This window comes from Amblyomma maculatum, chromosome 6 (genome assembly GCF_055883805.1).
Source record: "Amblyomma maculatum isolate TAMU_Amacu chromosome 6, ASM5588380v1, whole genome shotgun sequence".
In the NCBI taxonomy this organism is placed as follows: domain Eukaryota; kingdom Metazoa; phylum Arthropoda; class Arachnida; order Ixodida; family Ixodidae; genus Amblyomma; species Amblyomma maculatum.
Genome location: NC_139349.1, coordinates 65971255 through 65987243, shown reverse-complemented (window position 1 = coordinate 65987243; position 15989 = coordinate 65971255). Strand labels below are relative to the sequence as shown.

At 43.1% G+C, this 15989-nt stretch overlaps 1 protein-coding gene across 1 annotated transcript in view; it reads left to right on the top strand.

The window, feature by feature from the left end:
* LOC146185901 (uncharacterized) overlaps positions 1-15989 on the top strand; it is a 30164-nt gene that overhangs the window by 1389 nt on the left and 12786 nt on the right. The window contains exon 2 of the mRNA XM_084607944.1: positions 6692-6814. Coding sequence (XP_084464070.1) covers positions 6692-6814 — 123 coding nt within the window. The remainder of the gene's footprint in view (positions 1-6691; positions 6815-15989) is intronic.

Genomic DNA, 15989 nt, shown 5'->3' with positions numbered 1-15989 from the left:
GAAGACTAACATGGCAGAGACACACAAGCCCTCACTGGCAACTGGATGGTTTTTTCGAAACTAAGAGTATTCGTCCCTATCATCTTCATTATTGCGTTCGACGTTTTCGCGCTCGTTTAATATTAAAACTGTGTCTTACGAGATCCTTGTTACGCTTTGCTTTTCTTCCACGTGGCAACAACTCAAACGATTATGGCGCTAACGAGGTCTCCAGGCAGACTCTCTTTGTACAACTACAGCGATAAACCTCCGAAGCTTTTTAATAAGGAGATTAAAAACCGCAGCAGACACGGGACGGAGGGAGGTTACAACACAGGTAGGGACTGGGAACAGAACACGCATTAAAACATTATGGCTTTTATTTTTATAGACAGAAGGCACGTGTGGCCTTGCAATCAGGTAAGATAGGATGAACACACACACACACACACACACACACGCACACACACACACACACACACACACACACACACACACACACACACACACACACACACACACACACACACACACACACACACACACACACACACACACACACACACACACACACACACACACACACACACACACACACACACACACACACACACACACACACGCACGCACGCACGCACACACACACACACACGCACGCACGCACGCACGCACGCACACACACACACACACACACACACACACACACACACACACACACACACACACACACACACACACACACACACACACACGCACTCGCGCGTACACCATGCGCACACGCACGCGCGCACTCACACGTACACAAACAAAAAACAGAGAAACAAACAAGCAAACAAAAAACAAGACCTTCTGCGAACTTAAACGACATTAAAAGACAGCAACGGACACGTGGAAGGAGTAGTCTCAGCATACATGACACGATCGAACTACAGATGAAAAAGGAAGCAAAAAGTTGCAAATCTCGAAAGATCGACTACCGCACGTGAATGCGAGTGCATGAATACCAGGTGGATAAAGGAAACAAATGAATGTGAAAAGGAAATGAACAAAGCAGCCAAAAGGTCATGTGCCAAGAAAATTAAATTCCTTTTCGAGATGGAAGCAGAAGCTTAGCTAACACATTCATCCGGTTGCGAGAGTAGAATGGCAACCCCTCTAGTGATCTTTTCCTTCTTCCTATAGTCGGAGTCTGGCGTAACTGAGATTAACATTCTCCACACTCACAGCACTGAACAGACAGATTCGAACCCTTGTTGCCCTAAAGAAAGCGCATGCTCCCGTAAACGATCGTTTAGGAACCCGCAGTGATAAATATAAAAACGCCGACAACTAAGGGGGAAACCCGTTATGGTTGGAACACGCTTGTTTTCTTCAAAGTGCTTAGTGGCGTACATTCCTGGTTTTGAGCTATCCTTTCCTATATGCAGACTGCACAATCTCGAAAGTTTGCAAGATGCAAAAAACAATGTCAATGCCCTATTTGCCTGAAATCCTTTCAAAGTTATTTGAAATCCTCTGTAGGTACGGAATGACTTCGAGTAATTCTCTGGATGGCCAGTTCTTTGGAAACCTTTTTTTTTTTCCTTCTTTCAATGTACCTTGCGCAATGACGGCCCTACGACCACCTCATTGCAACAATTCCCTTCATGGTAATTTTACTGCCAAACGCGGTTGGATCATACTTACCTGGTTGGAACAAACTTGAGACCTCCTAACCTCTTTTCTATACATGACAATTTATCCAGAATTATTTGGGTTACATTATTACCTTCTATTGGAGTCTGCGCGAAAGTATTTCAGTTACAACATTAGAGAGCGATATCGCCGTCGCTTGATGGACAGAAACCTTGGTAGAATTTTACGTTACGGGAGCACGCATCATTTTGTTTAAATACTGTCACTATCCAAGGAGCGCGCAGAGGACCTAAAGGCGCACTCAAGAATGAAGCCTTTTATTCACGGGGCTAAGTATAACCCAACGCTCGCTTCGTCGTCGTTGAGGCCGCGCGGTGCAAGGCACATGGCAATATGCTGGGGCAATGACTTCATACTCGAAGCGATACACCATCCTTTGTGTCACAGGGAAAGGCACAAAACAGCCTTGTGCACATGGCGACTATACGCTTTGACAATTTATTCCAATATGGTCGGCGTTATTCAAGTTCTGAAACGCCGAACAGAGAGTCGGAGGTAAATGAACAGCGGATTCTACACAGGCGTGCTGTAAGCATGCTTTACAGGTCGATGTCTATAAAATTTGAAAGTATATTTTAATGTCTAGCGAGTCACTATACAGTTAATCTTGATCTGTCAGTTTCGTATGGAGTGATCCAGTGTGATGGTAGTGGTATGAGTTAGCTGGGGAACCGCAGTTGAAGGTATAGGACACAAAGCGCAGCAAGAAGAGGGTAAAAAAGCAAGAGTACTCGTACAAGAGTACAATAACAGCACTTGTCCTGAATTTCTGCTCTCATTTCGGCTAATATGTCTACTATCGCTGGTGTACCTCATCTCACCCAGAGGAGCTCGTGCCAGCTTTAATTCTTTTCAAGCTAGGGATATCAAGTGATTTGACTCTAGATCGACGCTTTCTTGTTTAGTGGAACGATTTACTAATAAGCGTTCTGTCTATGTTGTTGTCAATTCGCCTTTTTAATGCGACGAGATACACAGCCGTGAAAAAAAAAAAAGAAAAAACGCCATTTTACGGGAACTGATGTGGCATTTTATGTTACTCCACCTTTATTAATCATACTGATTTCTCGACAGAGGCTGTACTCCTACCAAAACGCGTATGAATTCAGAGCTATACGTGGCACAAGTTACTGTTCGGTGCGCCGGTTCCATCAACTGCTTAATTCTCTTCTAGATGTATAAGTAGCCGTTGGCGTTGGCCTTCCTAGGAGCTAGACTAGTGAATGAAGGATATGGAAGGTGAAGGATCAAAACAGCAATTCGAGGTACAACTAGATTGAATTCACAGCATGTTCCTCAAGGGCGGAAGAATCGAAACTTGAAGGTCTGTGGCAATATAATTAGCTCAGAGCATTTTCTGCTGCGTATGAGTCGGACGGAAAAGTAGTTGTGTTTTTTCGGACAAGGTCGGCATATATTTTACCGGGGAAAATGATGAACTTCTCGATGCGATTAGAAAAATGGAAGATTAAAAGGGTCGGTGCTGAACTCTGATATCAAAGCAGTGTCCCATAAAAGTTATCTCGTCCCGGTATTTCGTAATCGATTGCTCCTAGTTTTCAGAAATTTAAAAACTATGACAGTTGTTTAGGGGCAGTGGTTACTGATTTAACAAGTTAGATAGGTTAACCTATCCATAAAGAATGGAGCTTTGCACGAATTGGTAAGGTGTCATATTGAAAGTAGCAACGAGAAGAAAAATAAAGCCGAGAAAGGAGACAAGACTGCGCCTGCCTTGTCCCCATTCTCGTCAATGTTTTTTCGAGCTGCTACTTTCAAGGAGCTTAGCCATGCCCAACAATAATATATCTTACAAAACCGGTGATGCGTATGAAATAAATCAACAGCAAAATTCAATAGCACTCTACAGGTTCCAATGCCCGGTTGCGACCGCAAAATTAGTCTGCTTTGGCGTTACGTATAGCGATTCTCGCGTAGGCCTTCTGCATCGCTTGTGGCTGTCATTTATGCCTTGCTTGCAAAAATATGTCAGACATGTTCGTTTGCGAAATAATTTGAATACTAGAAAAATACCTCCGCGCCAAAATAAATCAGTTTGCTTTATTATTATCCTCTGTATTGAATATTACTCGATACGGTGGCAGCTTAAAGTATTAGTGCAGCCTTACAGGCATTCGACGTGACAGAGAGCCTCTTAGATATCTCTTAGGGGAGAATAGTGAAAGTAATTGCCTCTCATAGCTAAGTGGGCAGTAGACAGTGGCGCGGGCAGGCGTGCTCTCACTGGGCCCGGCCAACATTGATTAAACGCCATCTATAATCGCCATTGGATATCACCTTTCGTTGTGTTTTTCCGGTGTTCATCGGCTTGCCGTCCCGCAACATTTGGTTGGAAGTGCCGGGGTATTTCATTCTTCATCATCCTAGCCCGGAGCTTCGGCGCATCTCATCTGCTTCCGCTGTCGGCAGCGGGTTTCCGGGACGCATCGCTTGGCAGTTCCCCACCCTGCTAGGCCCGATGCAACTTCGCCGTTTCACCGCCCAGCCCCCGCCCATACCACAAGGCACATTCGATGACAAGTAGCTCGACGTGAAGATCTCAATGACCAGAGCCACCACCAACACGTGAGGACACATTACAAGACACAACGAATGTAAAATGCAGCTAAACTATCCGACCGACCCGAGACGCCGGCCCCTCGAACCCAGACGAATCATCCTCACGCTAGACAAGGGGAATTATGATGTGCACTTTCGCTATCCCAGGCGCGGCGCAGTTGGCTAAATCGCTTGTCTGGGGATCTGAGGTATGGGGGCTCGATCCCCGGTGGAGACAATTTTTATTTTTATAATGACGTCATCAGGATGACGGACAGCTAATTTCTCTCCTAGTACATTCGTTATTAGCAAGCGACACATTAATTGCTCAAAGATCTAGCACAGCTCTCTCGCGCACGGGATTTCATTCATTGAGCCTAGAAAGGCTCTCGCCTTAAAAAAGCAATATATTTCGTTCTCATTTGCCACGACACGTTAGCGAAATTGTTTCTTTTTTAAGGAGTAAAGATCAGTTTACTATGCCAAGCTATGTGGCAAAACACAGTTATAGTTTAGGTGAGGTAAACTGCAGTCACAGGGGCAAGCTGGTCATACTCTGCGGCAATCAAGAAAACTTAAAATGCGTTTTAAAAACGTGTGCTCAGCTGTGAATGTACAGCCTCGTCCACTTCTAGCTAGAACACGGTCACTGCTTTCAAGGTGTCGTTGCATCCGACCCGGCCACGCAGTAATCTAAAGTGGCTGGCCATGTGAAGCAGCACATCCGTGTCTCTGTGTGCTTGCATCGCTTTGCATCGATATCTGTCTGCGTCAGATACAATGTTGCTTTAAAAGCAGTGACCGTGTTCTAGCTAGAAGTGGACGACCCTGTACATGTAGTCAAAAGAGCAATATGAAGATTTGAGTGCCAGGCTTTGTATTGACCTGTCTCACCTGGGGTATTTAACATACCCTCAGATCCTTGGGCATGCACATCAGTGTGTTTCGTAGCGTGAGCAACACCCGCCACGTTCATCACAGCTCGAGGAGCGTCGGGAGGTGGTGCAGGGTGGCAGTTCCTGGCCCTACGTGGCTGGGACGGTGGGCCAACGCCGCTTGCGGCGGGGGCTAGCCAGCCACCGATTTTTATCTGTTGTAGGCCGTCATTGCACCCGCCACTGCTTCGATGGTGGACGACGGCTGTTGTTGCGGCGCGTGTCTTTCTCTCCCTCTTCTTTTTCCTTTCTTCTCTGTTTTTCCTTCTGTCCGCACGAGGTGGCTCAGCTACAGAGCCTGTAGCAGGCCTATGCATTTTCTTTTACTTCTTCCTACAACCACACCAACAACAACATCACAGCTCTCCTTCTGGCCACAGAAGGCTACAGAGTAATTTCGACCACCTGGTGATCTTTAAGTTGTTGCGACTGAAGGAAGAAGAAAAAGAAAATGCACGGGCCTGCTACTGGCTCAGTAGCTAAGCAATATTCTAGACCACTATAGCTAAGCCACCTCCTCTGCCTCGTGCGCACAGAAGAGAAAATAGAAAAGGAAGAAAAAGAAGAGGAGGAGAACACTACGCAGGTTGAAGGAGTTCTCGTGTACTCTGCGCCGACCAAGCTGTGCATGCGCGAGAGCCACGCTACGTCACAGGGACACAACTGCCGCCCCCGTCGCTGCCGCAACCCCAGCGGAGGAAAAGGAGAAAGGGTGTGTCGAGTGAGAGAGAGTGAAAAGGGTGATAACTGATTTATTTATAGGAAGGGAAATGCGCGGTAACTGCCTCACTTGTTTTCTGTAGACACCTCAACCGCGCCGTAAGGGAAGAAAGGAAGGTGGGAGTGAAAGTGGAAAATAGAGAAAGAGGAGCCGTAGTGGACGGCTACGGAGTAATTTCGACCACCTGGGGATCTAACGTGCGCTGACATCGCACAGCACACGGACTCCTCTTCGTTTCGCCTCCATCGAAACGCAGCCGCCGAGGTCGGGTTGGAATGAAAGGGTGGCAGCCATGCCCATGACAGTATAGTTAAGAAGGAGTTTTTTTTTTTTTACTTGCTTTTTTTCGATTCGGTTGCATAGTGAAACTATATATTACAGCTGAGATTCAATGGTCACATTGTTATATGTCCAAAAGGGGACAAAAACAATAGCGTGTTCTTTATTTTCACCCAATGCATGACGGTACTGTGCTTTTTATCAGTCTATCAAAAGTACGCATTTTGTCTGATTTCTCTGATTAAGCGTTCCTTTTTCCTTTTATACAAATAAAGTTTTCATTCATTAATTATTTATTTAATTAATTAATTCATTCATTCATTCATTCATTAATTCAATCATTCATTCACTCATTCAATTATTAATAGGCTTACCACCAGGCAGACATCTCCTGTTGCCATTAAAATATACATCTATCATTCAATTATTAATTATTAATTCATTCATTTTTCTGTTGGCCATGCTACTCATTATGTTACGTTTTCACATGTCCAAAGAGACTACCCTTTCATTTCTTTTCCAGCCTGCCCTTGGGTGTACAACACCGCATTGTTACAGACTTCAATTTTGGAGGCCACCGACTCGCGGAGTTTTTTGAGGATAAGAATACAAGCGATTTTGCCAACTGCAACCTTATCGGTGACAGGTGAGTAAGTTCTAACCGCAATCGGTACCGTCTGGTGAGCAATGACAGCGGAAGCATTAAATCCTGGCTCTACGATCAGGACCTTTGCTTAAAATAAAGAACAAAAAAAAAAAGAAATATGCGTTTCATGTAAACAATTTTTGAGAGCCTACAAAAATGGTTGACAGCAAATTGAATACGCTTTGTATCCAGGCGGCCGATAGTGACAATAAGAGTTTGCGAAGGTTGGGGGGGGGGGGGGGGGGGGGTATATATGCTGTCATAAGAACCGTTGGAACAAGTATGTATCTTTGTAGCAATGTATATGTCTGTGCATGTATAAAAGATCCCTTACGCATATACCGTCTATAAAAAGTGCATCAATAAGTTGTGTATTATCTCTTCTATATTTGGGATCAATACAATCAGGATGGTTTTTGGACCTTTCTGTTCGTCTTTAATCAAGGTTAAGCAAAAGACCTCAGCGTGTTTTGTGTGTTTCGGTGTATAGAAAAGCGGACATCTTGTTCCTAATAGGGCTGAATATTAACTCTAGCAGGTATCTAATAAAACATTTATTGTCGATTCTAGAAAATGTAAAACAGTGTCGCAAAATTAAAAGCCGTCAAAATAAAACATGGCCTGCCCCATTTAAAAATATCCTTAAAGGAAAACTACACTGATTTTAGATTGCCATGCCTTTTGAGGGGTTGAATGATTATATCTTGGAGTTTAAGCATGCGAAATATCTTGACGCTTATAATCTCTTGCACCCTTATGATGATCTGTGTTTCATTATCGTGGCATGGATTCGACCTTTCGCCTGGTAATCTGTTTATGCTTTTGCAAGTCTACCAGCTCTTCGTTTATTCATATCGCAATATATTTATAGTGCGCTAGTATGTGTATCTATATTTATTATATTTTAAGCACTTGGTCAGAGGAGTTTTTGAATAGCATCCGACAAGAATTATATACACTGAACGAACTGAGTACATCATCTTCCGTTCTACAGGTAAGCACAGCCCGTGATCATTTTGGCGTTTTTGTACCAGAATTTAAAGCCTAAAGTGATTTTCGGAGCTTTATTTCTATATTCTTGGTATTAATTATAAATAGGGGTGATAGTGGGTAATTCGGCCTCCATCCTTCGTGTAACTCGGCCATTGTCATATTTCTCAACTTCTACATGCAAATTCAACTTGATTATCTTGGTATAGTTTCTTCACAATCCCATTACCTCGTTACTGGTACATTCATTTTTGAACATGTTCCACATAAGCTCTTTATTTATGCAACCATGCGCGTGCTGCTTTCATGTGATATACTTACCCTACTACTGCAATGCCATCCGCTAGTGAGGGGCCGAAATGTGCATAGCCGGTGCGACACTTCCGCCCCATAACCAAGGGGCGCCTTTCCGTCAGAGTCACCAACCGAAGCGGCCAAGAAAGACCTCGCCATGCTGTCACCTCTCACGTGTCTCTGCTGTGGCTGTCTTCCGTCCTCGACACAGTCTCCCCAGAAGCGATGTATAACACCCAGTGAACGCTTCTGCTGGTCCTTGAGTATCCACGTTTCTAGGCGCAGGCGATGCAGCGACGGCTTAAGCTTGCGGGAGCCATATCGTCGCTTCAATTGTAATTATACGAAGTCGGCCCGGGCTCGGCCCATACGTCTGAGCACAGGGCCGGACCGTGTTCAAGTCTTTTCAGTGTGGGGTCAGTCCGGTCTGTAGTATAGAGCCCGGATCGGCCTCGGACCAAGAATTTCGGCCTGTGTACGCCTCTAATCTCGTTTTCAGCTTTGTGGTTTAGGTTCGCATCACCTAAGCGAGAGGCCGCTGTTTAGATGTGGAAGTGGTTGGGGAGAGGTAATCCCGTCAAGATGGGCTTCTGAGGGCGTTTGTAGAAAAAGAAAATTGAAAAACCAGCAAATACGTAGGACGCTGCGGCTGTCATGCCGCTGCGCAATGGGAGGTGCGGAGGACGCTCGTCGCGCTTGCAAGGTTCGATGACGCCGTAGACAAGACATAGTCTTGCTCGCCGCTAAGGGAAAAGCCGATCGGCGGCGTAACAAGACAGAGTTGCACGGGCGATGAAGATGAAGCAGCGATAACGGCAGGACGCCGGTGACAGCTCATCAAATGCGGACCTTCGACTTTCGCAACTGTGGTGTCGGACAAGCTTCGTTCTTCTCTGCCGCCCGCCGCCCGCCGCCCGCTAATGTCTGCTATTTAACTAGGCGTTTCGGACTATTACTATTCAGCTATATAGGACTATCCAGCCGATATAAGCGACCACCTACCATTATTAAGGCGAAAATTTTTAATGGCTCATCGTTGTCGTCAGCAAAAGTGTAGCGCTTTTGCCATTGAATAAGCCTGCCATCATATTTTAATTTACGTTACCCCTGTGTCACGGGCAGGAGCTGCCAACTAGGGGCGCTCCTTTCATATGTGTGGATGATATCAGAATCAGCCTGCCAGAACCATTTGCATTCTGGTTACCCCTACGACACGCAGGTACGTTCATACGGCTTGGTTGAAGCATGGTTTTATATGTGGGCTGGTAGCTTACGCTCGCACGTCATACGCTTAAAGGATGAGCTTAAGTGTCCCCAATAATGAGGCACCTCACACTGATAGGCCTTACACTGGTAGGAGGAGTTAGTACAGCAGGCATCAGCGGCATCTGAAATTGATATACAGGATAGAAAAGGGGTAGTATCTGTAATAGTTCTTCGCGTACACATGTATCATGCCATAAAGGAAGGGAGGAATGTGAAACAGAAGTCACCCTCTTTGCTCAAAGCATCATTCACCGCCACATTCGCAAAAAATGCGTAGCAGAATGCGACACTCAGGCGTTCGCCTTTCACCACTTTAGTCGCCAAAGTGTCTCGTAATTTTTATTTATAGCCGTATCCCCCCACCCCCCCCCCCCCCCTCCCCACTAAAAAGTAGAAAGAATCCGGATGCATCACTTCGTGCCCGTCGAAAAATTACTGATGCAACGCTGCAGTGCTTTGATTCCCTTAATCAAAATAGTTAATTGGAGTGAATTTTACAAATCAAAAGACTCTGCAAGAGTTTTAGCAATATTGTTAGCCATGTTACCTCCCTCGTATGATACAGAATTTGGAGAAGAAAAGATCACCTCTCGCAGTAAAAAAAAAAAAAAAAAAACACGGGCGGATTCATTTCTTTACAGTAGCATAAAAATAAAGGACAAAATGCTCCATGAGTGTGTACAATAAAAAAACAGCTTTACTCTTAAAAATACCAGGACACACTCACACCCCATCAGAAGAAAGCTAAGGAAGAATATTCTCATAGTGAATTCTATAGCGTACGGCAGGAGCCTCGAAAAGTATGGGATCCAAGAAATGCACTAACTGGAAGAACAAGGATAGCTCAAGCATTACGTAGACCTCAATTCAGGGCAATGCATCGAGCGGTGGGCACTATCACCAAGGCAGTTTATAAAAGTTTGCTCGAATGAATGTAAAGCATTGAATATTGCAGATCAGTCGGTGTTGGCCGTAGCGTCGTTACGTGAGTTACGGATGGATTTTTATGCGCCCATCAAGCCCCATTGAAGTAGAGCTCTTATTAAACAAGCTGAAAAATAATGCCGCTCCTGGAATCGATACCACTGGGCCGATTGAGCTGAAATCTGTATCAACAGTGGTAACGTATTTTCTGGCCTAGATTATACATCTTACGTGATCCAAAGGAGTGTTTCCACTAACGTTGAAGATAGCAAGAGTCACTCCAGTAGATATAGACAGGGGAGCGTGAACCTGGCAAACTATCGCTCTACATCAGTGCTGTCAACGCTACTAAAGGTTTTTAAGGTGTCATTCATAGTCGACAACCGTCCTTTTTCGATACCGCACACATTATTACAGAAAACCAGTATTGTTTTCTAAAAGGAAAATCTAAAGAGCCGGCTTTATTATAAATTAAGGATAAAATTATATCTAACATAGAGGATAGCAAATACACAGGATTTGTTTTGGATATCTAAAAGGTATTTCGATTCTATCCAGTATAACATCTTACTAAAGAAATCATCTCTGTATGGCTCACGCCCTGAAACTTTTCTCTTCTTATCGTTATGACCGCTATCAGATCGTACATATAAGTCGATTGAGTTCATCACAACTAAAGCTAACCCTGGATGGTCCACAGGGATAAAAATTGGGACCGCTGCTCTTCCTAACGCATATAAACAATATCGTCGAAATACCCAAATGACCGAAAGTCTTTATGTATGCAGATGATACTAATATCTTTTTCACGTTGAATGATACAACAATACTCCAAGACAAAGTGAACTACTACCTTATGTACCTCTCCAGGTGGCTCTTGAAATATAGGCTAGAACCGAATTAAAGAAAGACAATTTATACCGTATTTCGCCCTACTAATAAACGATTACAGAATGCAGTGACGTGGAAGTCTGATGAGCAATGCCTTTCCTTGGTTAAAGAACAGACATTCCTAGGTATGTGGTTCCTAGGCATCGGCGCCACATCCGAATAATTTAATAAATCAACTGGCACAAACCGTTCGATGTTCATACAAAGTAGCCTATACAGCCCCCTATAAAAAAAATAACTTTTGTATAACACAAATTCTATTCAAAACTCTTGTATGGGGTAATGTGTACTTGTGGAACCACAACATATACTAATTATAATAATTTTATAATACTACAGAAGAAAACATTGCGTTACTATGAAAATTATTATGAGTCATTGCAGATTCTACGAACTTCTCCTGTGTTCTTAGATTATACAGTGCTGAGGACAAACTAGCTTTACTACTACAAACTACTACATTAATAAAACTCCGAAAGCTGCGCATTTACGCCAAGGAATGAAATTCTTTTTATCCATTTTGACATAATAAACGACACACGCCGAAAACAAGAACGAACTATGCAAAACATAGAGCCGCATAAAAAGCACATCAAAGACGTCTTAATGACATCTAGTGTTCAGCACGGGTTTGAATACTACGTGGGTCATGTGTCCGCCAAAGATATCATTGTATTGTGTTTTTGTACTTAATCTATTTTTGTCTCGAATCGTATTCCTGTGTATATAATTTTATAAAATTTTAGGAATTTTAATATTCTTATAAAGTTGAGGATTCGACAGAAACCCGTCCGGTGAGGGAAATTCAGCATATTGAAGAAAACAGCACTCGCCAAAGTCACAGAGAAAAAAGAAAAACAAAACATAAACACGTTGGCGTTTCGGCACCGCTGCGGGTGCCCTGTTCACAATGAAAATGAAACGAGATGGGCCGTTGCTTATGACGTTAAAGTGTTGCGTACAAAACGCATGTATGTACATCTCGGATAGATTTCCCTGCGTCCTGTTTATCGCTTCGCTTGTCATTTATATGTGTAATGATTCCTTGAGTAGGCGGGTAGATAACAGTTTTTCCCTTTCAAGTAACCGTGCTAAATCCCAGTCAATCACGAAGCCAATGTGTTTATGTCTTGCTTTTCTTTTTCCTCTGTGACTTCGGAAAGTGCTATTTTCTTCAATATGTTCTTATAAAGAGTCTAGCAATTCATTGTATAGTATAGTTGAGCTGAAGCACATCTTTGTTTAAAATCATTTCATTTTCGTTTTTATATATTGCTATGGTGTCGTATAGTGTTGTGATTCTGTTAGTTTTGCTTACACACATTTTAGTTTATGTGCGTTACTTTCCTATTATGCGGTAATATTTATTTCGACTACAGAAGTGGAGAGGCCTTCGTCAAGCGCCACAGCCATCAGCTCTCTGCACCTGAAGCAGATGCTGTATTGGTCATGATGATATATATAAAAAAATGGGCCCCCTTTTTCTTGGTTTTTCATCGTGATGGCATCGTGCATACCAACGGTGGGAATTGGCCAGGGTTTGATACAGATACAAGTAAAGATCTATGTACGTTTACTTAGGTTGCACTTCGTATAAGTTATGAGTTTGGAATCGATGCCGCTGAAATATGTTTTAGAGAAAAGTTTGAAGTGGTAAAATTATTCTAAAAGAAACAAACAAAAACATTTAGGTAAATAAATTTTGAAAGTGTAGTGAAACGAATGAACGCTAACTAAGAAATATTCTAGTTGCAATATTATGCCTAGGTAGTAACGTAGAAACCTTTTAACGAGCACACCTTTTGACGATTGCACAAAAGAGGAGAAAGACCGGAACTTTAAAAGGGAATCCTAATCGAGAGGGATTACTTTACAAGTATATTTTGTTTTTGTTTTTATTAGGTAAACATAGTTCCGGCAGAAGATGACGTAATTATCTATTGTTTACATGTCATTGCATGACGTACTGATCTATTGTTTACATGTCATTGCATGACAAAGATTTGGCGTCGTTAAACTGGAACTGCAAGAACCATACAGCGCAAGAGTGTCATGGAGACCTCGCTTTGCATTGAGCTGCAAGTTCATAGATAACAATGAAATTGTAAATGTTCGACGTACGCAGTAGCAACACTAGGCTCATGGTTCTAGGAGTGCAGTAGTCGAAAACGTGCAGAGCACGACACGTCAACAAAATGATGCTAAGAGCAAATGCGGCACAGGGCCTTCGTGAGCTCGAGTAGCTAAGAAATCGGTCACCATATTTTATTCATTTACGTGCGGAGCCTTACGTGCAGAGCGGCATTGGATCCAATGCCGCCATGTTCCACAATTTACTGAAGATGCACTTGTTGTACACGGACGGGAAGGAAAAACATTACAGATTGGCTCCAAAAATATGTCCTCCAACTCTTAAGGGCTGCTGAGGCTGAGAGGCTGTCCGAGAATACGATAGCGTGAGAAATACTGTTGGAATAGTTTCGAAGGGCAAAACTAATAACAATAAAGTAAGCGGTAAATATTGGCCCGTAATCAAGCATCCTGATAAAACAACTCCAGTCGAGTACCTGGGAATATTACAGCTATTGCTGCTTTTCCGACACTATGGGAGGCATTCGTAAAAACAGCTGAGTAGCAGGTACTATAGCAGGTAGTCCTCCAGGAGGCCACTTATCACATTGATAGTCAGGTGCTTTGCATTTAAAGGCAGTCCGCATGGCGTGTGTTTTCTGATCCTTTTCGTTCTTCGAATAATCCTGGCATCAACGGGCGCTATTTGTACACAGGTAGGTATACAGTAATAAGCGACGATATTAAGTGAAAGGCCATGCCGCTCCGATATGAAGTGTCACTTACCAAGCCTTCTAATGTGCATGAGTGGTCTAGAGGTGTCGCGTCTAAGTCGGAATGCAAGGGTCCTCGGGGTCTGGCTCTACACACCCTCATTTCTGAATTAATATGACCCAGGTAACTGCTTCTGCCTAAGCGGCCGTGTCACGGGATAGCGTGACGTTGTTTAACCTTACGCCCAGTTAGTGCCCAGCACGTCGAGTTAGTGCCAGCTGTAACCTGCCAGAGTCCTGCCGGTCAATTTCCGCTAACAATGAAGACGACAGCGGCAGATTTTATAGAAAACAATGCCTTAAACCCTGCCGCGTTAAAAGGGAAACAGCCTGCAATCGCTAACGACCATACAAATGTTGAGAACACCGCTATATGTGTTAATACCTGAGAACATTAGTGTCAAGAAACCTCGTGATCACTTTAGTAATTAAAAAACAACAACATTATAATCTCGCTTATTCTCTTTTGCTGTAGTCTCATTTCTGGCGGAAAGCACTTGTCAAAATGTTCTGATCGCTTTTTCGAGTGATGCCTTTGTATGTGTTATATCTCTCAATGTAATAGCTTTTGTTTATCGTCAATGTGAGTCTTTTTCGATGTATGGTGAGGAATTTAAATTAGTATGCTTTGTACTTCTTGACCTGTACGCGGTTTCTAATACATTGATCGTCATCATTTTTTTCCTCTCTGTGCTTAAATGAACTAGTGCGAATATCTGCGTTTAGGGATATATTTCGCTGACCACTGCGCGATGTTGCCTCTGCGGGGGCCTGTGACCTTGACAAGCAGCTATTACGACAACTTTTACCGCAGGCCTCCGGCATCATCTACGCGTGATTTGAATAAAGCTATTATTATTATTATTATTATTATTATTATTATTATTATTATTATTATTATTATTATTATTATTATTATTATTATTATTATTATTATTATTATTATTATTATTATTATTATTATTATTATTATTAACACAAGGCGGTGTCGCCTCGTCGGGACATTAATGGATTTACAATACAAAAAATACCTCCAAACCGTAACTACTTTAAGCCTCGCAAAGATATGAATACGGGATTTTTGATAACACAAACGAAAATGAACCAGGGGTGAGAGAGGACCGTCAGACAAGTAGAAACCTTTCTGCCAAGAGGAATTTGGAACATTTCAATTAAAGGAATTGTCTTCGAGGGTACGTCCCTTAGTGAACACTATGGCTAGTGGGCGATATTCCCATTCCAACTCCTGTTCGTTTCATTTTATGTTGACATTGGTTACTTTGACTTAACATATTATCGTTGTTTGCCCTTGCACTGAAAAACCTTTTTTGCATAGCTGCACATTAAATTAAGTTTATGTTGGCTACAGAAGCGATTTACATATATTAATCACATACCGCATGCACATTAAGCAGCGCAATAACCATTATCGCCACAAGCGCTGCAAGCCATTTCTGGAAGTAAAGAAGCTGTTAGTGTTATGACTTACTGAGGGTGAGCAACACCCTCACCTTTCTTGTAGCGAAAGCTACATTTGCCACAAACTTGCGATTTCGCTGTGGCGGGGTTCTGAGGAGGCACAAGGCCGCTGCCTAGCAACGACCACGGTTAGCGCTTTACCCAACTGCGGCACGCCCGGGATCGTGAGTAGCGCATCTTAATTCTCCTTCTCTAGCGTGAGTATGATAGTAGTGATGGTGATAGGCTAGTCAGTGCCGCATTTCGGGCGAGCGCGTGTACTCAGCATTGAACAGCATTGGATTGGACTAGAGTAGATTGAACTGCATTGGATTGGACTTGTTCGGACTAGACAGGTTTGGATTGAATGGGACAGGATTGAATTGAATTGGATTTGACAGGAATGAACTGCACTTGATGGAACTGGATTGGATTAGACTGAATTTGTTTGGATTGAATTATATTAGACTGAATTGGATTACACATCATTGGATGGGATTAGATTGCAT